This window comes from Zootoca vivipara, chromosome 15 (genome assembly GCF_965207765.1).
Source record: "Zootoca vivipara chromosome 15, rZooViv2.hap1.1, whole genome shotgun sequence".
Classification (NCBI taxonomy): domain Eukaryota; kingdom Metazoa; phylum Chordata; class Lepidosauria; order Squamata; family Lacertidae; genus Zootoca; species Zootoca vivipara.
Window position 1 is genome coordinate 39,404,989 of NC_142598.1, and position 24,814 is coordinate 39,429,802.

Here is a 24,814-nt window from a genome sequence, read left to right on the forward strand (position 1 = left end):
ATGCAACCGTTTTGGATTACAACTACATCAAACCAGAAGTGCGTGCCCCTTTTTTTGGATCACAACCCATTTTGGGGGGATTACAGCCCATTTTTTTGGGAGGCCCCATTGGCGAAAGCGCGCCTTGGGTTACAACCTGTTTTAGTTTACAACCAGACCTCCGGAACTGATTATTCTAGTAAACCAAGGTACCACTGTATCATACAATTCAGCATTGAATTGTATGTTCCTGGCAAGTTCCCTTTAATCCCTCTTAAAAGAATAAAGAGACGACAATCTTACTTAAAGTCAATAAAAGAAGTTTACTCACATCAGTTCACAGTTGGATTCCTGAAGGCAGACTTAGTTACAAATATGTACATGTGGATCTACTCCATAATGGGGGAATAATCTCAGTGCTTCTGCTAGCTGAGAAGTTTCAACTGGCTGGACCAAACAACCCCTTGCATGTCCAACTCTAGGAAAACAAGGAATGTTGTGTTTGACTGCTCCTAGTGGATTACAACCCACACTATGCATGCCTTTTCAATGGCAAATCTTGGAAGAAATGGAGTTTCACCATGGCTGAAGCACTCACTGGGAGAACTCATTTTAAAATTATTATTCTGTCTTTGGTCCTGTGTTGTCACCTTCTCTTGGGCTAATTAGCTGGTTTGCTTGCTTGCAGCTTCCAGAGCTAGACTCAACATGCTCAACACCATGTCCAAAATCAGAGGCCAGGAGAAAGGACCAGGTTACCAACAGGCGGAGGCCCTGTTAGCAGATGCGATGCTGAAGTTTGGAAAAGAACTTGGAGACGAGTGCAACTTTGGTAATGCGATTCTTTTTTTATCCTCACTGTAAGATACCTCTGGCTAGACCTTCCCAGGATTAGGCCTCCCGAGGTGACACAAAAATGGCAAAACCTGATTATGCCATATTTTATTTATTTAAACAAATTTATGTCCTGCTTTTTGAGAGAGGTTCCCCACAAAGTGGCTCACAACAAGATTTAAAAGTACTTACATACTGATTTTACATGGCTGATTTCACAGTGTAAACGTACTTTATACAAAATATCTGTTAAATATCTGTGTGAGGATTGGAGTGTGCCGAACACTATTTCAAGCAAAGAGGAGCCTGGAGCTTTTGCCTTCTGTCCCTGTACTGTCTTCAGAACAGGTTGAGGTGGTTGTTGGTGCCTCTGGCACCGAGTGAATTGCTCTAGTTGATAATGCTTGACTTTGCTATAAAACTGATTCAGGTCGTTTGCCAATTTTTGACTCTCCGGAGCAGAAGAATATGTTCTCTTATATGCAGTAAAAGAAGATGTTCTCTTATATTCAGAAATGTTCTGTAAATTCTTCCGAAGAGTAGCCAAGACATGTTTGAGAAGATAGATATAGATAGATAGATAGATAGATAGATAGATAGATAGATATAGATAGATATAGATAGATATAGATAGATATAGATAGATAGATGATAGGCTTTCTCACATCCTGCCATGCTTATAAGCTTTTGTTTCTAATCTTCTTAGCTGCACTAGAGCCTGATTTCAGAAAGAAGTGTGGAAAACTAATGGTTTTTACAAATAAACAAATTAATGGCTGGTATTCCCCAGGCTGGGTCTGAATGAGGCCAATATAGCAGGCAACCAAAGGTCATTTGGGAGGGAGTTGCATGTTTACGTGCCATGATTTAGATGTTCTGTTGCCTAAAATGCCTTTAGTGATATTCAACATTAGTTGTACATTAGAACGATTGAAATTAGTTGATTAAATCCAGCGCTTTCCGTGGGTCTGTTTTGTGTATGACTAACACTGGTTTTCACCTCCTGTGTTTTTGATTCCTGAGAAATTATGGAGCTTAGGAACCGTGCTTAGAATTTTATTTCTGTAATGAACTTCTAACTACTTGTCCTGCTGTATGTTGATGTGGAAGCACAGTCTTTGTTTCTTTGTCAAGATAAAGTAGTCTCTTCTTCCATTTCTTCAGGCCCAGCTCTCGGTGACGTTGGGGAAGCAATGAGGGAACTTTCTGAGGTGAAAGATTCTTTGGACATGGATGTGAAACAGAATTTTATTGATCCCCTTCAAAACCTTCATGACAAAGATCTGAGGGAAATACAGGTAATTTGCTGAGAAATTAACTGGCTGTTGCAAGATACACAGCAGAACCATTGCTCTATGGCTCCTCCTTTCTCTTCCACATAATGCCAGGATAGAGAAGCCAAAGGGTGAGGTCAGTGCGGTGCACAAGCCCTGGCGGGGAGCACCTGATTGGATCTGTTGGTGTGCTTGCACCGTATCCACCTTATCTCTGCCCTGCTCCATATCTGTAATTTAATCGTGTGTGTGTGTGTGTGTGTGTGTGTGCGCGTGTGTGTGTGCGTATATACACTCATACACCCACAATATTTTATATCTATATCTATCTATCTATCTATCTATCTATCTATCTATCTATCTATCTATCATCTATCTATCTATCTATCTATCTATCATCTATCTATCTATCTATCTATCTATCTATCTATCTATCTATCATCTATCATCATCAGTGTGGTATAGTGGTTAAGAGCGGTAGAATCCTAATCTGGGGAACTGGGTTCGAGTCTCCGCTCCTCCACATGCAGCTGCTGGGTGACCTTGGGCTAGTCACACTTCTCTGAAGTCTCTCAGCCTCACTCACCTCACAGAGTGTTTGTTGTGGGGGAGGAGGGGAAAGGAGATTGTTAGCCGCTTTGAGACTCCTTCGGGTAGTGATGAAGCGGGATATCAAATCCAAACTCTTCTTCTTCATCACCTATCTCTATCTTAGAAGAAGGAGTAGTTAAATGGTGGACATACCAATATGTAACACTGTACAGCCTATTTTATCTCTGCAATCCTATGTATGTTTATTCAGAAGTGAATCTTCAGTGGGATGACTCGCAGGTAAGTGCATAGCATTGAAGCCTTGGTCTGGATTCAACCCTTTATGCAGTGCAGCTCAGGGAGAATGTAATTAAAAATGGAAACAAGGATTCCAAGAATAGAAATCACTCCCAGCGGCATGTTCCTACTCCAATTTCAAAACTAAGAGAACATTCCATGGTGGCTGGTGTTGGGGTTCTCATCTACACGATAGCCTCTTCCCTAGCAGCCTGAGAATTGTAGTTCTGTTCAGACACTGGTGTTTGGATACAGGCATCTGCAAGTTCACCCAGAGCTGCAGCTCTAATGGCTTACTGGAGAACACTTGAAAATGTTTTATTTGTAAAAGGATTATTTTTATTTTAGATATTCCTAAATTGTCCTTCAATTTAGTGGGCTGTAGGTGGCGCTGTGGGTTAAACCACAGAGCCTAGGGCTTGCCGATCAGAAGGTCGGCGGTTCAAATCCCTGCGACGGGGTGAGCTCCTGTTGTTCAGTCCCAGCTCCTGCCAACCTAGCAGTTCGAAAGCACGTCAAAGTGCAAGTAGATAAATAGGTACCACTCCGACGGGAAGATAAACGGTGTTTCCATGTGCTGCTCTGGTTCCCCAGAAGCGGCTTTGTCATGCTGGCCACATGACCTGGAAGCTGTAGGCTGGCTCCCTCAGCCAATAACGTGAGATGAGTGCCGCAACCCCAGAGTTGGTCACGACTGGACCTAATAGTCAGGGGTCCCTTTACCTTTTAAGTACACCTTAGGCTGTTTATATTACAGCCTTCTAAAAAAACCAAAACACCCCCATGCACAGATTAAAAACAAACAAACCCAATGAGCAATAGAAAAGCAACAGCAGCAGAAGACTCCAGTCATGTTACCATCTCTTAACTTGCTGTCATTTTTTTTTTAAGTAAAAAGGCTAATAAGCTCCCTGGAACTGGGCAGTGAAGTAGCTTGGCAGGATTGCCTCCATAATTGTGGCCCGTATCCACCACTTTTGCTAGCAGATGGTAGGGTTTAAAGGTTGTGCAGCAAAGAAATTACAGTAAATGGAGCAGTTGCGCTAGTGGAAGTTTGTTGTGCAACAGCCAATGTTTATTGTGCAATTTGTTTCACAGCAATGCTTGGTAAAGTACTTGTGTTTTCCCTTGTCCAACAATGTTTCGCCAGCACAACAAGAACATCACTAATCAACTTTAACTTTTTGCTACATTGGATGCCCTCTCAGCTCCCTCCGCAGTGAAGTAATGTGCTGCACTGCTTTCTTCAAGGACTGCACATTTGATGGAATTTCCTGTCAGTATAAACTCCTACTTATTGTTTTAATTGTGGTAGGGGGGTAGCCACTGAAATGCTGTACAATCAACACAATAAAACAAGGGCGATCTCGGAGTACCACTTTTCCTGATGATCTCTAGAGTCTGGAAAGGCTCTTGTGATAAGCATAGTTTCTGATGTAGTTGGTAGTCATCAAAATTCAAGGAAGCAGCGTGTGGTCCTTGAATAAATAAGGATGTAATTAAGATGCCCATCTGATCTTGAATTCACTGTGAAGTTTTCCTATCAACTACAGTGTTATGTCTGGAGTCGGGATTCTAGAGTGTTAGGTAGGGAAGATTCTAGAAGGCAGCATCTGATTGACAGTGGAGCCGTCCAATCCGGCTCCAGAAGGGAAGTTTGAACTGACCTATCAGGTGTGACCTAGGGTGTGGTTACAGGATATATAGCCTGGGTCTGGGAGGGGCTACAAGCCAGGCTACACCCTGACTGTTTTTATCTGACTACTCTGAAATAAACTGGATGAAATGATGGCCTTTCTCTGAGTATATTTCATACAAAATAAAAAAAATTCCTTCCAGTAGCACCTTAGAGACCAACTAAGTTTGTTCTTGGTATGAGCTTTCGTGTGCATGCACACTTCTTCAGATACACTGAAACAGAAGTCAGTGTATCTGAAGAACTGTGCATGCACATGAAAGCTCATACCAACAGCAAACTTAGTTGGTCTGTAAGGTGTTAATGGAAGGATTTTTAAAATTTTGTTTCAACTACGGCAGACCAACTCGGCTACCTACCTGTAACTATATTTCATACAGTGAGACAAAAATTAGGATGCAACCTAAGATTGCTTGGGTTTTTTAAAAAAAAAATAAACAAACAATTAAGTTGCATATTTAGGCAAAGAATGTTATATTAAAAATATGACTGTCTGGTTCTCTTATTCTATGTATTTCGGCCTTCACTCACTCTGATAGGCTAGTTTCACATCTAAACAGCTACCAACTATGACTTCTGCCCTTTATCTGCAATACGAGCAGCATACGGTCTTGATTCTACAGCAGAATCTGTGGATACTTAGTCAACTCATTCCATATAAGTTTGAATGTATAGTCTTTATTTAGTCCACTGTGTTTGTAAGGCAGAGGCGAGGACTTGCAGAAACTCTCTCCACCCTTCCCCCCTCTTCAGCATCACCTTAAAAAATTGGAGGGCAGACGCCTGGATTTCGATTACAAGAAGAAAAGGCAAGGCAAGATCCCAGATGAAGAACTCCGTCAAGCTCTGGAGAAGTTTGATGAGTCAAAGGAAGTTGCTGAGTTGAGCATGTTTAATCTGCTAGAAATGGATGTGAGCAAATCTCTTATCTCCTTGGAATGTGTTGTGGTATTGACATGGTTTTTTGCAGTTTAATGACTTTTTAAATGAGTTGTTGTTGTTGTTTAGTCGTTTAGCTGTGTCCGACTCTTCATGACCCCATGGACCATAGCATGCCAGGCACTCCTGTCTTTTAAATGAGTAGCAAAAACAAAACAAAAGAACTAGTTTTGTGTTCATGTTCCCTGGACTCTCTTCCATGAATATGCATCATCGTATTTCTTAAAACAACAGAGCAAGTATGCACAATAATAATGTTTTATTTGTGTGCAAGCTAGTCTGTGTATGGACACTTAACATAAGAAGCACCAACGTCTATCTAGCCCTCATTCCAGAACCCAGCTGGAATCGAATGATTCTTTCTCAGAAAATGCCCAGTACTGATAGACCAGCCTGCCACTGGTATACCAATGGCTCTGCCCATTTCCTGCTGAAGTGAGCTCCTAACACAAGTCTACATACATTTATGTTCACTTTGGCTGTCCAGTCCAATACAGATAGTATTTTATTCACTGCTTCTTGCATGTTGGAGTGTTAGTGCCTTTATGAAAGCTCTTTGAATAGGTGGCACGGCAATAATGAACACACATTTTCAATATCTCCCTTTTCAGATCGAGCAAGTGAGCCAGCTCTCTGCCCTTGTACAAGCCCAGCTGGAGTACCACAGGCAAGCCACACAGATCCTCCAGCAAGTTAGTTCCAAGTTGGAAGAGAGGTAGCTAAATATTTCTGATGTTCTTAAAAGGGGGGGATCTGAGGCTTAATATATGTTTCAATTTGTGTATATTGTCTGTGCAAACTTGTCAGTAGTGCTGAACCAGAAAAAAACAGGTATGGAATTGTATTGTTGATCTGTTCAGTCTTTTAACACATAACTTAAATCCCATTGGTTGCAGCCACCAGGAAGTAAGATACGTAGGTGTAACTTAGGGCTGGAGCATGTTATATTTTGCAGCAGGCGCTCAACTGAAAAAAACATCCTCATTGTGATGAGGTCCCTACCACCCCACCCCCCTAGCCTTACTAGTATTCACACAGTTGCTCCCATGCCAGTAAAAGAACAGATACAGATGGATTGAAATGTTACTTCTAAAGACTGGTGGTGGGGTTACCGTAGTTCCCTTTTTTCATTCTGAAGTCATGTGTACCTATTTCAGGTGTTGCAAAACTTGGAGCTGGCTTCTTTGCTTGTTTTAAATTCTGTAGGTTGTTGACAGGGAGATTTTGGAGCTACCTAATACAGTATGCCACACTTTTACTCAACTATATACAGTATACAGTAGTCTTTCTGCTGTTGACTTTAAGCACCTTGGACAAGTCCAGTCTGTTGCATTCTATCAACAGAGAGTTCAATATATTCAGTGAGCCAGGGAACCTGCATAGCTTCAGTTCCACTACAAATGTGACCTCAAACTGCAGAACATGACAGCTTTGCAGAAACACGGCTTTCCTGAGGTCTTCTGCAATCAGACCTTCCAGGAAAAAGTGCAAAAGGATCTACTATGATGAAGGGTTAGAATCAGTGCTAGTTTTCTAGAAAAGAGGTACCAGAGCTCACCATCACTACACCAGCGTGGTGTAGTGGTTAAGAGCGGTGGACTCATAATCTGGTGAACCAGGTTCGTGTCCCCGCTCCTCCACCTGTATCTGCTGGGTGACCTTGGGCTAGTCACACTTCTCTGAAGTCTCTCAGCATCACTCACATCACAGCATCACTCACATCACAGAGTAAGAGATGCATATGAAATGAGACACTTTCTAAAACCCTCCTTTTCCTTTCTCTAGTACTTTAACAAACAGTTCTTAAAAAGAATCACCATAGAATTTTCTGTAATTTCTTAAGGATTGCATGAAAGACTTCCAGATACTGTACCATGAACACTGCTGACTAAATCCATTGTTGCACACTGGAGCCAGTGTGGCGTAATGGTTAAGAGCGGTAGACTCGTAATCTGGGGAACCGGGTTCGCGTCTCCGCTCCTCCACATGCAGCTGCTGGGTGACCTTGGGCTAGTCACACTTCTCTGATGTCTCTCAGCATCACTCACATCAGAGTGTTTGTTGTGGGGGAGGAAGGGAAAGGAGATTGTTAGCCTCTTTGAGACTCCTTAAAGGGAGTGAAAGGAGGGATATCACCCGAGAGGTGCTGGAGCTGACCTCCTGTGAGCTCTGGCTGAAAAAAAAAAGCCCTGGTTATAGATATACCAAAACAAAACAAAGCAAAGCAAAATATCAAAGAGGCTCCAGTTTCTTCAGAATGAAAGGAAAACTTTTTGTCTTTCATTAGTTTTGTTGCTTAAGATTTGCTGAGGAATTGCTTGCTCAGGATTTGCTTATCTTCTGGCAGGATAAAAGATGCCTCAGTTCAGCCCAGAAGAGAGTATCAGCCAAAGCCCCGCATGAGTTTGGACTTAACTGAAAATAATCAGCACAATGGAGGGCTCTCTAATGCCAGCACGCCTAAGCCCTCAGGTAAGAGAAGGTGGAAAGGAGGGGTGGAGAACACATGATAGTAAAGTCTCTCTGAGAGTTGCTCTGAAAATTATACTAAACAAGGACAAACGTCGGCATGAGCGAGTCCTGCAATAGCACTTTCCATTTCTGGCTAGGAATGCCCAAAGGATGACTTCTGTAGAAAGATGCATGGGCAATATCAGATGTGGGAACACCTCACATAATTCACCATGGAAGACATGCACAGACTTTCCCCCTTGGATACGAGACAAGGAGCATTGAAAAGCAGGGGCACCAGCCAGCGTAATTCATTGGTTGATCTCTCATACATTTATATTTTCCCTACTGTTCCTTCAAAAAGACAAAGCTGGTGCACATGACATTATCTCCTTTTATTCCCACAGTACAAATGAATGAATGAATGAATGAATGAATCTTTATTTGCGTCAGCCATCGGCCATAGCAATAAAACAACAATACAATATACAAAGAATAAAAATCAAAAAGTCAATTTTATAAAATACATTTTGGGGTTTTGAATCAATAGTCAAATAGTGGATCTTATTCTAATTGCCCCAGCTAAAAACCTTGCAACCTTTGCTGTCACCTGCTCATCTTGATCTGCCAGGAGAAAGGAGACTGTGGCAGTGGTTGGGTGACCCGGAATGGACAAGAAAAGAGGGGTGATAATCCCATTCCTCAAGTCTTTATAAAGAGTGCAAGCCAGAAGGGCGTGTGCCACCAATTCAGGACTGCCATCTCCACAGGGACATAAGCGTTTTTCATGTGGAATCTGTTGGAATTGTCCCTTAAGTCCAGCCGAGGGCAATGCATTCAATCTTGCGAGAGTAAAAGTGTGTCTATATTTTTGAATTGCTAGGTTATGCAAATAGGGTGCCAGAGAGTCGAAATGGGAAGGTGGAAAATAATCAATTATTGTGGCCAAGTTGTTCTGATGCTCAATATCATTTAGGAGATGACAGGTTGTGAGGTTGCAATGCCTGAAGTATTCCTTCATGTGTTGCCAATCCAATGCCATTCAGAGATTTACCAACCCAACTGGCAGCAAAGACAGAGAAAGGTGGTGGCTTCCGAAAGAGGGACCCAGCAGGCACACGAAAGCTCATACCAATGACAAACTTAGTTGGTCTCTAAGGTGCTACTGGAAGAAAGTTATTTTATTTTTTATTTTATTTCAACTATGCCAGACCAACACGGCTACCTACCTGTTCATAATCTGTGTTGACCAAAGACCTCCTGACTCCACCCCAGCTCTTTCAGTATAAAATGTGGTCCTAGTACTGGGTGCAAACCATTGAATATGTCTAGGCTGAAGTATGCAATTCTTGGTCTGAGGACATGATCTAGACCCCAGGCCAGTTTCCCTCAAGATGCCCACCATGCTCCTTAAAGGTTTCCTGGTCGTGCTTAGAGAACCTGCATGTGTCCACCCCACTGAATGTAGGGGAGTCAAGTGTGTTGCCAGCAGCCACAATGCCCTTGCCATGTATTCCATCAATGAGGGTTTTGAAGGTGAGCAGAAGTCTCCGATGGCATTGTGGATGCCTGTCCTTTTAACTGAGGCTTCTTGAACCCTCCGTGGACTTCCAGGCATCATTCATGGGCTGCATTCAGCTTAGTGAGTTGAAAGTTGCGCAAGGTCCATACTGGAGAATTAAAAAATAAGTTGTGCAAATTGTGTTTGTGTGTGTGTGTGTAAATAGCAGCCAAATTGGAATTGCAGCACAGGGATATGAAGGTTAACATGTCTTCCCATGCCCCAAACCTGTGCTATAACCAGACATTTATCAGCTAATACCAGTAAGACTACAGTGGAACCTCGGTTTATGAACACCTCGGTTTACGAATTTTCGGTTTACAAACGCCGTGGACCCATCTGGAACGGATTAATTCACTTTCCATTACTTTCAATGGGAAAGTTTGCTTCAGTTTATGCTTCGGGTTAAGTACGCTTCAGGTTGTGTACTCTGCGGATCCGCCTGGAATGGATTAATCCATTTTCCATTACTTTTAATGGGAAAGTTCGCTTCAGTTTATGAACGCTTCAGTTTTTGAACAGACTTCCGTAACCAATTGTGTTCATAAACCGAGGTACCACTGTACTCTCCTCAGCCAGGACCCACCTGGTCCAGCTTTTTTTTAAAAATATATATATACCGGACCAGATTTATTTATTCATTCATTCATTCATTCATTCATTCATTCCATGTATAGGGTACCTGCTTCCCTCCAGTTGTTGCTGCCTACAATGCCCCCCCCCCCCGCCATGCTGGCTGGGGGTTGGAGGGCACCATGTTGCCTACCCCTGACTTATGCCAGTATTGATTTTTTTCCCCTGTTCCCCTCTCTTCCCTCCGCTTCCTCTGCAGGTGTTCCCATGGACCAGCCGTGCTGTCGAGCTCTGTACGACTTCGATCCAGAAAACGAAGGGGAGCTGGGCTTTAAAGAGGGCGATATCATTACCCTCACTAACCAGATTGACGAAAACTGGTATGAAGGGATGCTTCATGGCCAGTCGGGCTTTTTCCCTATTAATTACGTGGATATTCTTGTTGCTTTGCCACATTAGGAGGGCCGAGTCACCGTGTCTTAATATCCCCCCCTCCCTCGAGAAATAAATAAAACAAGACACCACTGCTTTTAAAAACAAAGCAATTAATAAATAATATGGCTGCTTACTCCACATCACAAATACAAGCTGCAGTGGTGTTCTTTTCTTAAAAAACAAAAACAAAAAACCAGTCATCGGGCCCCCACAGACAATCCTTGGTTTTCGTGTTGTCATGCTACATTGTGGTGGTGCGTGGTATCTTCTCCAGGCTGTGTGCCCAGGCACAAGGGATTTTCACCTTCACACACGCAAGCTTCCCACGGAGCAATGTTTGCAGAATGATGGGGGAAGAAAGTGGCAGTAGGTGATTTGAGTCGGTCATAGTGTTGGGAACGGGGAACGCAGTTGAGTTAGCAGGGAAGAAAAGCCTGTCGCCAGTCTACTGCCATTTTAGTCCTCCCATTGAAAACGGGGAGCTGGGTAGCGCCCCTGATTGTTCCATCTTTCCCTTCCTGAACGTTGCGGTTTATGCAGTCCTAATATTGCTGACCAGCTTCTCATGTTCTCGTTCTCTTAAAAAGAAAAAAAGGGGGGGAGGGAAAGACGGAGAGTCCTGTCCTTGGAGAAACAGCATAGCGTATATTTCAGTTTCTCCGCAGATGAATCGCCACTATTCTATACCTGCTGTTGGCGTAGAACCAGCTTTTATATAAGCAATAGTTAAATAGAGGCCTGTGCAGAATCCAGGTTACCTTGTGAAAACATCCAAAGGCCAGGCCAGGAAAGCTAAGTGCCACAAGCCAATGTGGCTTTACTCAGAAACGTTGGACACAACAACAACAACAACAACAACAACAACAACAACAACCTAATGCCAGCAGCAAATAGATGATGCTAGAAGAAAAAACCTACAGAAAGAAAATAAACACAACTGTTTTCACTTTGTGTAAAGTCTAGGCACAAAACAAAACAAAACCAACCCCAGTATTATTCTACATCTTCACTAAAAAATAATAACGAAGAGCAACTCACGTTATGTAATTTTTATTTTCATCTACCTTGTGTTCTTCGAACATCATTTGTGTATATTCTGCCCTCAGTGAGGACTAAAACAAAAAACAGAAGAATCTTTGTGCTGAGCAATTAAAGCGACGTGTGGCTTATATGCAAAAACATTCAAGTTGATTTTTCCTCTCCAGAGTCATATATATATATATATATATATATATATATATATATATATATATATATATACTGTTGCGCGTCCTACATTTTGTGTGTGCATAGTGATGTCTCTAGCTGATTCACTGTTCCTATTTTTTGGTAACTGCTGTAAGAGTTTGTTTTAATTTGAGTTGCCCAGAGTTCTATTTATCTATCTACGTACATATATATTTCTATATGTACAAACTCCTCCTGCACTGCTTTGGATGTGCCGCTTCAGGATTGGACCATGTGAAACGACGGCAATCCTCTTGCTTTTAATGTATAAACTTATACCATGGAGAGCATTGTTATTTCAAATAAAAATGCGGATTGACTAGTGAATGAGTGTGTGTACTTTCCCTCACATATCATTGATTTGCTGCCTCTCTCGTTGTGCGACTTCTCTAAGTTTTTATGCAGCCTTCCAGAACATTTCTTAAAATCCAGTACTGGTGCTTAGCTGCTATATACCAGTCAGTAGTAGTTTGATTTATGAATGTTCTCAATCAAGGTAAACGGGGGGGGGGGTGGTGGTGGTGGAGAATCCTAATACTGATATGTCGACTGGAAACAGATTGCAAACAATTTAATGCTGTTTTCTAGCCAAGAGGTACATCTGCTCAAAGTGACTTGGTAATCTAAGTGATGCTATTCGGGGCTGACTTTGCATTCTGTATGGAGAATCTTGGAGCAAGCTATGAAAGGGTTTACGGTAGAAAAGGGGTTGTGTAGCACCTTGGTAGAGCACACGCTTTGTGCAAATAAGGTACTGCAAAGGATCTCAGGTAGTTGGACTGGGAAAAGATCTGAACGAATTGCTGTCAGCTATAGACAATCCTGGGAAATGTAACAAATGGTTTAACACAATTGAAGACAGCTTCATACAGGTTCCCTCACCGTGAGAAGCGAAGTTATAGGGAACCAGGCAGAGGGCCTACTCAGTGGTGGCGCCCGCCCTGTGGAACGCCCTCCCATCTGATGTCAAGCAAATAAACAACTATCTGACTTTCAGAAGACACATGAAGGCACCCTGTATTGGGAAGTTTTTCAATATTTGATGTTTTTCAATGTGCTCCTTAATGGGTTGCCCTGGTCTCAGTCTCAACTCAAAGCGATGCCTCATAGCATGCAGCTTAGCTCCAGCTGTTTTTCTCTGATGGACCCTTTCCAAACTGTCCCATGCTTGCTTAGCATTTTCAGCATTTTGCACATAGGGCAGTTGCGTAGCATCACAGCTCATGACAATGGCACATAGAGCCTTATTGTCTTTCCTGGTTTCTGCTGCAAACCTCTGTGCTTCAGCTGCTGAATTATCAGCGACAGGGGTTGGAGGATTTAACACACAAGTCCATAAATCCTTTCCCAGCAACCACATTCTGGCCCTTTCTCTCCACTCTGCATAGTTGTCGCCATTCAACCTCTGGAACGGCACGACAAATGACTCCTGTAGCTGCTCCGCCATCTTGTCTACCCCCGGGCTCCGTGTCCAGCACTGTACTCACTCAGAATAGCTGACGTTGCTCCTCCGGGTAGACTGCGGATCCCAGCCTCTAGTCCAGGGTCTTTCTGCTAGCGAGCACACCTGCTAATTGCCGACTGCAAAACAACAGGTTTCTCCCAGCTAGCTCTATGCACCGGCTTTCTCCAAGGCTTTTACAGCTGCAATCACCTTTTATTGCTTTGGTGATTGATTAGGTTCAGGACCTCTTATCTCCCAGAACCTGTGACAGGTGGATCCATGACCTGTGACCCATAACCTGTATGGGTGCACAGAAACACTTCTAGCACATTCTGTAACATGATATCTTCCTCAGTGGTCAGGTGCTACACAGTACACAGTTAACCCCTTCGGTTACTTGTTACTCCTCACATTATTGTATTTTTATATTTTGCTGGAAGCCACCCAGAGTGGCTGGGGAAACCCAGCCAGATGGGCGGGGTATATTATTATTATTATTATTATTATTATTATTATTATTATTTCATTCATATGTGACCATTTAAAATCCTTATAAGCCTGATGTGGCCTGCTGATTAATGCAGAGCCTTCCAAGTGTGTTTTGTTGCATTTCTAATTTCTAAAAGTTCTCTGTGTAATTTATATTGGTATAAAACAAAGCACTTTAACAATCTTACATTTTTAAAGGGGGAGGAATAGCTGCTCGTAGCTGTATTACTTCCCCCCCGGCAGTCCACAGGATGGGGGCCCCTTGTCATTTGAGCACTGATTTCGTTTTCCTTCTGATTCTACACCTGAGTCTCCTCTGATGATGGAATACAGTATTTCAAGAGGTGTGTCACATCTGGGTTCACTGTGGCATCTTTGACAAAATGGTCCAACTAAATACATTTTGAATCGGTGCAAATCAAGATCACCTTGATATTTTACATTGCATAATTTTTGTTGCAAATCTGCTGGGTTGAGGGGGGGAGATTTTTTGGTATGATTATTCCTTTTCAACTTCACTTGCAGGGAGAGAATTTCTCCATAAACTCAATACTTAAATTATATATTCAGACAGAATGGCTAGGGCCATAGGTTGCTGTAGCTTCATATAGCACTCTGGTAACCTGTAGAGGGGGGGACCCAGGTGGCGCTGTGGTTAAACCACTGAGCCTAGGGCTTGCTGATCAGAAGGTCAGCGGTTCGAATCCCTGTGATGGGGTGAGCTCCCGTTGCTTGGTCCCAGCTCCTGCCAACCTAGCAGTTCGAAAGCATGTCAAAATGCAAGTAGATAAATAGGAACCGCTACAGCGGGAAGGTAAACGGCGTTTCCATGTAATGCTTTGTAATGCTGGCCACATGACCTGGAAGCTGTACACCGGCTCCCCTCGGCCAATAATGCGAGATGAGCGCGCAACCCCAGAGTCGGTCACGACTGGACCTAATGGTCAGGGGTCCCTTTAGCTTTACCTAACCTGTAGAGGGAGGCACTGAGGAGGAATGAATGATGTGGGTTTTTTTTTTTTTGCCAAAGTGAATAATATTGACTATTTCTTCCAACCCCAGGAGTGTCACCTGTGCATGGGAAAGAAGCTCATCCTTTGCCTCCACCCAGTATGGTATTCCAGGGCCAGCTCAACTGTACATTTTGACACAAAATGGTGCCCGCCTCCCGCCAGGGGAAAAGTAGGGTTGCCAGACTCAATAGAGGACAGGACTTCTGTGCCTTTAATTGCCCTGCTCTCTTTTGAGTCTGGAAACCTTAAAGAGAAACCAGCAGACCCTTTGCTTGGAAATTAAACAAAGGGTCTGCTGGTTTCTCTTTAAGGTTTCCAGACTCAAAAAAGAGCAGGGCAATTAAAGGCACAGAAGTCCTGTCCTCTATTGAGTCTGGCAACCCTAGGGAAAAGGAGTGAGTGAAGATCTACATCAGCAACAAGGGTGGAAGGAGACCCACAATGACTCCTATTCACCAAGAGGCTCCTATGAGGCAGCATTGTGGGATGGGCTGCCAAGAAGGAAGCAGGTCCAGCCTCCGAAGAGTGTGCCACAGTTGTCATTGCCACTGCGGCAGCAGCACTGGGCGACTCATTCCTCGGAGGCTGGCTATGCTGTAGATGCTACCCCCTGAGGCAGTCCTCTCTCTTTGCCTCATGGGTGGACCAGTCCAATCTTATCCATTTGGAAGCTGAAAGAGATGTTTAGGAAGATAAACCAAAGGAGGCAGCCCCTGCGGTGGTGTGTCTTTAAATAAGAGAACCTCTGCAGCTTTGTTATGGTGGCAATGAATGGATTGTAGGATTTGGGGAAGGCGGGAGCTCAGTGACAGAGAATCTTCCTTGCATGCCCCAGCTTCAATCCCCAGTGTCTCCCTGCAAAACATTGCCGCTGCCAGCCAAAGTGAACAGCACAGAGCTGGATGATCGCTGCCTATGGCAAACAGCATGGCAAGCTAGCTGTACGATGCAAACTACGAGGGACTTATCCTTCTGCCTATCGAGTTTGTGAATGCCTGTGGCTTGTAAGATCCTTCCTTTGCGCACCCAGCTGTTCCTTGTTTGCGGAGGTGAGCAAGCCAGCTGCGCTCCGGTCCAGAGTCTGACTGACAGGAGTCTGGCAATGCATGTGCCTATGCAAGGGAAAGTCCGGGAGATTATTTCAGTGTTATTGTCTGGCATTTGCAGAAATGTCTCAAAACCTCCACGCATTAATAATAAAGCAGCATTTAGGTGGCTTGTTGGTTTGCTGCCTGGGTTTCCTTTGGCTCTGCCATGCGCTTAAAAAATTATGGTTTGCCCAGGTTCATTTTTTAGCTTCCTGGGTTTTGTGTTGCTGTGGGAAGCATGTTTGTTCCATGGAGGAAATTAAAATAAGGGAGAGGCTTTTGAAGGGAAAAAAAGGATGCTTATAACCTGAAGCTTCAAGAACTAAAATTTCATTCTGGCCACAATTCCAAAAAGTCAGTGGGAGCTGAAGGATCAGTTACAAGATGATGCTTTTATTTTTATTATTTTATTTTATTTTATTTATGTATATGGAGAGCTTTCTATTCTGTCTTTCTGGTGTATGCACACTGCTTGTGGTTTCTTTTTGTTGCTGTTACTTATTTATTCATTAAAACATTTCCATTCCACTCTTTTGGTGCAAAGGAGCTGCCTGGGGCAGCTATCGTTTGAAAACTATAATGGCATAAAAGCAATAAATACCAAGCAATGAACCCATGAGGCAGGATCAGCAATTAAATACACACATAAGAACATTACCTGCTTCATATAACGAAAGTCTTGCAGAATAAAAAGGTCTTTAGCAACCAGCAAGGGATGGAGTTACATATGTCATGGAACAGCCTAGATGCAGCCAGTGAGAAATTTGCTGAATTTTCTTCAAAGTTCATTGCATTTTTAGCAAAGGACTTGCATGCAGTCGTCTGGTTCACACAACCATGTGATGGTGCAGACATACAGTTCTTTCATGCCATTTTCATGAGGGAACTATGGGGAAACAGAAGCATGATGCCACATCCAAATATGTCCACTGTAGTAAAAAAAGAAAAGACAAGACAAGAAAAAGGTAAAGGACCCCTGGACAGTTAAGTCCAGTCAAAGGCGACTATGGGGTTGCAGCACTCATCTTGCTTTCAGGCCAAGGGAGCCGGCGTTTGTCCACAGACAGCTTTCCGGGTCATGTGGCCAGCAAGACTAAACCGCTTCTGGCTCAGCGGGACACCGTGATGGAAGCCAGAGCACATGGAAACACCGTTTACCTTCCCGCTGCAGTCGTACCTATTTATCTACTTGCACCAGTGTGCTTTCGAGCTGTTAGGTTGGCAGGAGCTGGGATAGAGCAATGGGAGCTCACTCAATCGCAGGGATTCAAACCGCCGACCTTTTGACCGGCAAGCCCAAGAGCTTCTGTGGTTTAGACCATAGCGCCACCCACGTCCCTTTACTACTGTAGTGTCACATCACAGCTACCAGTGTGGCTGAAACACAGTAGTTTATCCGTCAAAAAGCCACAGCGCCATTATACAGCAGCTAATGCAATGTGAAAGGACGATGAGGAATGAGGCCACCAGCCACTAGCCTTATAACCAGGAAAACAAATACAATAAACCCCATGTCTGAAAGCATCCTGTGTGTTACATGTGAATGGGGCTAATGTGTAAGCATAAATGCTCCTCTTTTATTAAATACAACCCCCTCCCCACCACAACTCCCCTTCTTTCTATTCTTAATGAAAACAATTTTAATAATAATAATAATAATAATAATAATAATAATAATCACCATCTGTTTGTGGATGGTGAACCAAGGATTCAGTTTTTATGTAACTCATGATAGTGAAGCAAATGTTTTTTGAATGTTTGATCTACTAAGTCAGCTTTGCATCTGTTAGCAGCTGTGGAAATAGCAACATGAAAAAAGTTGCAAAATTTATCTGTTTAGAAGAATGTATAAAAAGCTCTGAATGGTGTGTATAAAATAATTATCAATAATATGCAAACAAAACCAACATTTTTGGTTTTTTAAAAAACCAGTATACACATCTGGGTAGTGGGGTTTCCCCCCCCCTTTCTTTCTCCGATTTCGCAGTGGTGAAAGCACACTGCCTTTTAAGATCAGCTGTAGTTGGAGTCCAGCAATATCCCCATTCAAGAAAACCAGGCCACTTGTGAATGGGGGCTGGGTCTGTGCAGGAAGCCTGTGAGATATTATGCTGTATTAGCAAAGGGCTTTGTTTCTCTAAGGGCTCTATGATGACAGGGGTAAAACCCAAGAAAGGATTCATCCCCCTGCATGGAGAGAGTGAGAGCGTTCTTTAACATTTCCAAGCACAACTAATGATTGCAGATGAGGTTGCACATGTGCACATCCTTACCTGGAAATGGATTTAAATTCATCCAGTGCCTACATTCCCATGACTCAGGGGAATCCTATTTTATGGAGGAAAATAGGTTGCCCTCTAGTGGTAAAACACCTTTTTTCCTCTCCGAAAACCATACACAGAGATAATTTATGAGATTGTATAGTTTCCTGATCAAACCTCTTTGCAGGCTTTTTTGAGTGTCACAGACATCTGCGCCAAGCAAAACTAACTGTGTTCAGAGTGTAGATTTAAAATCTTGGAGGAAGCTTACATATATATATATATATATATATATATATATATATATATATATATATATATATATATATATATATATACCCCACCCACTCCGTCCATGTCATTTAAAGCACTCCTATACCACTTTGAACAGTCATGGCTGTTAAAGGCGCTGAGATTTATTAGGAGACGTCTCTGAGCGCTGCAATTCTCAGCACCCTTGCCAAACTACATTTCCCAGGATTCCTTGGGATAAGTTATAATTGTTGAGATGGTAAAAGAGTGCTTTAAAGAGCGCTGGAAAGGTTATCTATACTACTGATATACAGAACAAATGTCAGAATTCAGCTGCAGGGCAGAAAGGTGTGTGTTGTCCAGGTGAGCTTGACAGCTATCCATCTGAAAACAGGCTTCAGGTGGTGCTGATAACTATCAATCTGAACACACCTATCTGGAAAACCTGGAAGCAGCAGGCAAGATTTTAATTTTGCCCTGCAGTATTGAATGGAGAAGCCAGCCTTGGGAGAGGCCGCTGAGCACCTGCATCCTATCTGAATACAGGATCATTATCAAAGAGATAGGCACCACCTGAGGTTGGCAGCAGCCAGCCACCCATTCTCCCAAGCTCTGAAGCCCACCAAGTCACACTACAGAGAAGAGAAGGCCTTCTTTCAAGGATGGCAAGGTAAGGAGATGTTTGGGGTCTTGCCTGAATATTTATGTTCATGGCCTGGTTGTGATATTTGAGGACAAAAAGCAAGTCTTTCTTAAATGGTGTTGTTTTTTGAAGTGTTTTTATTAACGATTTTCTTGATTTACAAAGGTATGTGCAATGCATCTCTCTCATATTTTTACATGTATCATTTTAGCAAATGAGTTTCATATGTTAAGACATTGGGAAGAAAAAGGGGGAACAGGGTGGATAGGAGGTGAGAGGGTGGGTGGGGGTGGGATTGGGTGTTGATGTTTCCATTTTGCTTAATATACAGGTGAAATTCGGGAAATTAGAATGTCGTCGAAAAATGCATTCATTTCAGTAATGCAACTTATTTTTAATTTTAATTTTTACAAATGCTTTCGTTTGGAAATTCCACAGTAATAAAACAAATAGTTACAATAATACAAAAATAAACTTATTTGAAGAAGTGTGCATGCACACAAAAGCTCATACCAAAATAAAAACTTAGTTGGTCTTTAAGGTGCTACTGAAGGAATTTTTTTTATTTTACAAAAATAAACATCGCTATTACATTTCATTAATTCCATTCCATTTATAATTGACCCGCCTAATGACAAATAATTTCAATTACAACAAATAAAGGGTTGACATATCTTGCTTTGCATATCATGCATCTATCTCATATATTGGTTTCACCTTTTAAGTTGCGTTACTGAAATAAATGCACTTTTCGACGATATTCTAATTTTCCGAGTTTCACCTGTATGTAGGGTTTGATGTCAATGTTGCTTGTGCAGGTTCTCCTTTATTCGTTTGTGTTCTTTTGGTGGTGAGAGAGATTGGGGTTGGCCTAAGGTGTGGTTGTTCATTTTTTGTTGTGTGAGTGGGGTGGGTGGGTGTTTTGGATCAGGTTAGCCATATTGATTTGCATGCTGTCGGTAGGTTTTTGTCATTGTTTTGTTGGGCTGTGTGTGTAATAAAGGGGAGAAATTATGGTGGTCTTGTTGTTTAGTCGTGTTCGACTCTTCGTGGCCCCATGGACCAGAGCACGCCAGGCACGCCAGTCTTCCACTGCCTCCTGCAGTTTGGTCAAACTCATGTTAGTAGCTTCCAGTAGCTTCTCCTAGTGCCCTCAATCTTTCCCAACATCAGGGTTTTTTCCAGGGAGTCTTCTCTTCTTATGAGGTGGCCAAAGTCTTGGAGCCTCAGCTTCAGGATCTGTCCTTCCAGTGAGCCCTCAGGGCTGATTTCCTTAAGAATGGATAGGTCTGATCTTCTTGCAGTCCATGGGACTCTCAAGAGTCTCCTCCAGCACCATAATTCAAAAGCATCAATTCTTCGGCGATCGGCCTTCTTTATGGTCCAGCCTTCTTTATGGCTAAGCATAGCTAAACATAAATAACATTAGAACACATTTCTTGCTCATTAATTTTATTAGCTGCTCCTCATATTGTCAATGGTGGTTTGACATTCTGCACATGCTTTACCACACAATTCAGCCTTTTTAATGGTCCAGCTCTCACTTCCGTACATCACTACTGGGAAAACCATAGCTTTAACTATACGGACCTTTGTCAGCAGCTTGTGGGAAATATTGTGTATATCCTTGAAATGTAAGGGAATAGTGCATTGTGCCACAGAAAAGGATGGAAACAAAGGCAAGAAAGTCCAGCAGACTGACAGGCATTTTTATTTATTTATCATGCCCCCACTTGGGAGGAAAAGTAGGATCACTTTGAAAGCAATGGCTGCTACTTCTTGTGGGACATTAGCATGGGTTGTTTGGTCAGCGCTGATCCTAATTTATAATTTGGATGGGGATTAATGACAAGATGCCATAGATATTGGTACAAGATAGTGATGCTGATCATAATAAATAACAATCTTACATGAAATTGGTGAAGGCGCAGAAAGCTCTTTAATTAGCGGCCAGAACACAACACAGAGTTAACTGTGTTGAAGAAATCAAGGCCATTATTTCCAAGTCAACGTAAAATGGTTGCCATGCTGTTTTCACTTGTTAGCTGTCATTTAAAAATGACTGTAGTCATCAAAGTTTTAAAAATAAAAGTTGAAATCCTGCATAGATGCTTGCTTTCACCTTCTCACATCTGTAAGACTGGTGCACTAGTGTGTGTCTGTGTTTAACTACATCCATTGTGCATTATAATATGTGCATTATAATATTTAAATCTGATATTAAACTTTTAAGTAAAGCAGAGCTGTGACCTAGTAGTGTTTGATAGTAGTGGTTCCTTTGCAGATTCTTTGATGTAAACAATGTTGTTAGGGTGAGTGAATGTTAATAGCCAGTAGAGGGCACTCGGGCATTTTAAGATAGCTAACAGCCTCCAAAGAGGATGCAATTTCATTTTGGCAAGTTTACCCAATAGATTGCTGACAAAAAGAATAGGTTTGTGCTGACATTTGTGCTCCAGTTTTCAGTACAATACCAAATGTGGGCTAACTGAATCTGTCTGTTGCATTTTGTCATCTGGAAATTAAGAACCCAAGTCACAGGGGTGACTGGGAAATGCTAAATGCTCAATGTGATGTTGCTCATTAGAGTTGCGGTGCATAAACTGCCTTGGACTCGATGTTTATGGATGTAAATGCCCTATACAAGTAAATGTCAACATGTTAAAGTGTTAACAGACCCATAACAGGGTGCCCACATTCATACTGCTGTGAATGAAGCAGACATTTCCAAAGTTGTTGGGGTATATTTGCAGAGGCATGGATTCTAGGCTTGGATGCCGTATTTCAAAAAGTGAAAATCCAGACAGAAAAGTTGAGCCTTTTGGGGGGGGGGGCAAAGTTGTCCAGCTTTTTTCTGGGTGGGTGCTAAAGTTGTTGAACTTTTTTTAGTATTGCCCAAAGTTGATGAGCTGCGCTTTTTTTTTTTTTGCAAAATCTCTTCTTCTTTTTTTTTGAAGTTTTTGGTTCGTCATCCCGGACATTTCTGTGATTGCCACCTGGACACTGTTTCCGACGTTCGATTCCCGGCTATGTCTGGGAAATTCCAGATAAGTGAGTTTGCATAAGGAAAGTCTTCTGTCTTTTCCTTCCCTTGCTTAGGGCAGCCAGATGCAGAACAGGACAAGCCTCTTGCACCTTTAGCTGTTGGGTAAAAGCTGGGTTTTCGTCAGGTGTAGCTTCTCCTGCAATCTACAAATGCTGGGAATCCTTCAGGTTGGCACCACAGGACATAGATGAAAGTCAAGATGAAAGCCGGCAGAATAGTGCAGCTTTGAAGTGTTGGCTGTAGCGAAGGGCTGGAGAAGCTGTAGCCTTCCAGGTATAGCTAGACTACAGCTCTCAAAGGATGTGTTCTACCACTGAGTGAGCTGCAGTTCAATAAAAACTTTGTTCAAAATTACCCTGCAGCAAAGGCACCTGCTTGGATCAGGCCTTCTTTCTTGTCTTATAGCAGTTTTAGCATAGTAGTTAATCCAGAAAATTGATAATGTTCAGTGTGGCTTTACGATTACACACAGGAATGCTGCTCACGTTTAGACTTCTTTCCCCCTTCTTGCAATCATTGATGTGCAGATGCTCATCTCTCTCTCTCTCTTTTTAAAGGAATGTCTTCTGAAACTGTTCAATGAAGCTCAAACAATTAATCATTTATTATTATTATTATTTTAAAAAACAAACCTGCTTCCCCTAGCCATAAGGAGACTTGTGGTTTCCCCCCCCCATCCCTATAAAAACCTGCAGATAAGGTGATCTAACAATACTTGGCATACTTAAAGCTTGCTTTTCATCTCAGGTCAACCCAATTTTACATACCTTTAATATGAGGGCCTTCCAAGATTAACAAACATTAGCGCTAGCTCTTAGAGGCGACTGTCTTTATTCTGTGTGCATGGTTAAGTGAGTCACAGGAAGGTGAAGATTTAAGCCGAATGTAAGCATTTTGAAAGCAATTTAGAAGGTTGTGTGTGTGTTTTAAGTTGATTTCCAGCCTTTCTTGAGTGAGTGAGCCAGTGTTCTGCAGATTTGCAGTTTTAGCAGTTCTCGCCAAGTTTCTCATTTGTGACAATGTTCATTCAGAAAAGGACTGCAGAAAAGGACTCCTAAGGCTGCTTCACTCCATATCGTTAATCACTGTGATACAGCGGCTTCCTCTGAAGAATTTTGGGAACTGTAGTTCATTAAGGGTGCTGTGACTTGCTAGAATTCTCCTGTTCCCCTTGCAGAACTACAGTTCCCAGAGCAGTTTAGCAATTGATCCCTCTTCACAGGAAAGTCTGGGAATCGGAGCTCTGGGAGTGGAATAGGAGTTTCCTAACAATTCTCAGCACCTTCCCAAACTACAGCTCCCAGGGTCCTTTGGGGAAAGCCATTACAGTTTAAAGCAGTATGATACGGATTTAAATGTTTAGTGCAAACGGAGCCTTTGCGTTCTAACAGTGCCATCCTACACATGTTTACTCATAAGTAAGCCCCACTGTATGAAATATGTCCTACACCCAGGTAAGTGCCATGAGTTGAGAGCAATGGCATTATATTTCCTTATTTCCATCAATCTGCTTCCAGCAAGGAAGCTGCTTTCTCGCAAGTACACCGTTGCAAAACCCCGACACAAAAGCTGCCCTAATAAACAGGTTCCTGCTTTTTCTATGAGCTCTCTCTCCCAAATTGTTCGGCGGAAACCTGATGTGCTTGATTTTCATTAACCGGAGCACGATGATCTCAGATGCCCTCTGGGGAACATTTTTGTAATTTTGAAGAGCACAAGGAAGGAATTGAGCCTTCCTTCAGTCAAGCTCAAAGGTGCTCGCTGACGGGAAAGAATGTCCCAAGAGCCCTGCAGAGCCTGTTAGTGATAGCCGAATGGCAAACGTTTTCCATTCAGAACTCTGCTAATTCTTTACTAGCATTGCTCATATGTCACAGGCCACATTCACACCACCCATTTAAAGCACTATGATACCACTTTAAACAGGCACGCCTCCCCCCAAGGCATCATTGTATTTTGTTAAGGGTGGTGGGAGTTGTTATTAGGAGACCCCATTCCCCTCACAGAGCTACAGTTCACAGTATGGTTTAACAACCAATCCCTCTCCACAGGGAACTCTGCAACTTGTAGTTCTGGCAGGGGAATAGGGGTCTCCTAATGATTTTCAGCACCCTTAACAAACTACAGTTCCCATAATTCTTCAGGGAAAACCATGGCTGTTTGTGGTGGCTTAGCACTTTAAGTGTATTGTGCGAATGTGACCACAATCTCAAAACCTTCTGGGTTTAGCTCTGGATAGCTCCAGAATGGCCACAGCACTTTTCTTTGGAAACCAGGAGGCAGGAGCAGCATATTAGATCTTCACGAGGAAAGCCATTCCATGTGCAGAACACATTTAGAGGCTAGAGATGTGGGAGCTCCAGAGTGAGATGAATGGTATGTCAGGATGAAGAGAGTGAGGGAAAGTGGTGAGAGAAGGGAGGGGACCATAAGAGCTACAACCAACTTTACTGTACGCTTGTGAAACATGGACCACTTATAAACGCCGTCTCCAACTCCTCAAAAGATTCCATCAATGGTGTCTCCAAAATATTTTACATATCACTTGGAAAGACTTCAGTGTACTGGAAGAAGCAAAGATCACCAGTGTCGAAGCAATGATTCTTCAACATCAACTTTGTTGGACTGGTCATGTTGTGCGGATGCCTGATTATCGTCTTCCAAAGCAACTACTTTATTCTGAACTTAAAAATGGAAAGCGTGATGCTGGTGGTCAACAAAGGAGATTTAAAGACTCTCTCAAGGCAAATCTAAAAATAAAAAAAGATGTATAAACATCAA

At 42.6% G+C, this 24,814-nt stretch overlaps 1 protein-coding gene across 2 annotated transcripts in view; it reads left to right on the forward strand.

Annotated features, from left to right (window-relative positions):
• The window catches only part of SH3GL2 (SH3 domain containing GRB2 like 2, endophilin A1), an 88,008-nt gene extending 76,324 nt beyond the window's left edge, over positions 1–11,684 (forward strand). The window contains exons 4-9 of one of the 2 annotated variants that reach the window (XM_035140911.3): positions 668–811; positions 1,978–2,111; positions 5,365–5,523; positions 6,162–6,265; positions 7,898–8,022; positions 10,395–11,684. In XM_035140911.3, coding sequence (XP_034996802.2) covers positions 668–811; positions 1,978–2,111; positions 5,365–5,523; positions 6,162–6,265; positions 7,898–8,022; positions 10,395–10,594 — 866 coding nt within the window. In that variant the 3' untranslated portion in view covers positions 10,595–11,684. The remainder of the gene's footprint in view (positions 1–667; positions 812–1,977; positions 2,112–5,364; positions 5,524–6,161; positions 6,266–7,897; positions 8,023–10,394) is intronic. The other variant, XM_088658573.1, reaches the window with a different exon arrangement.
• The last annotated feature ends 13,130 nt before the right edge of the window (positions 11,685–24,814 follow it).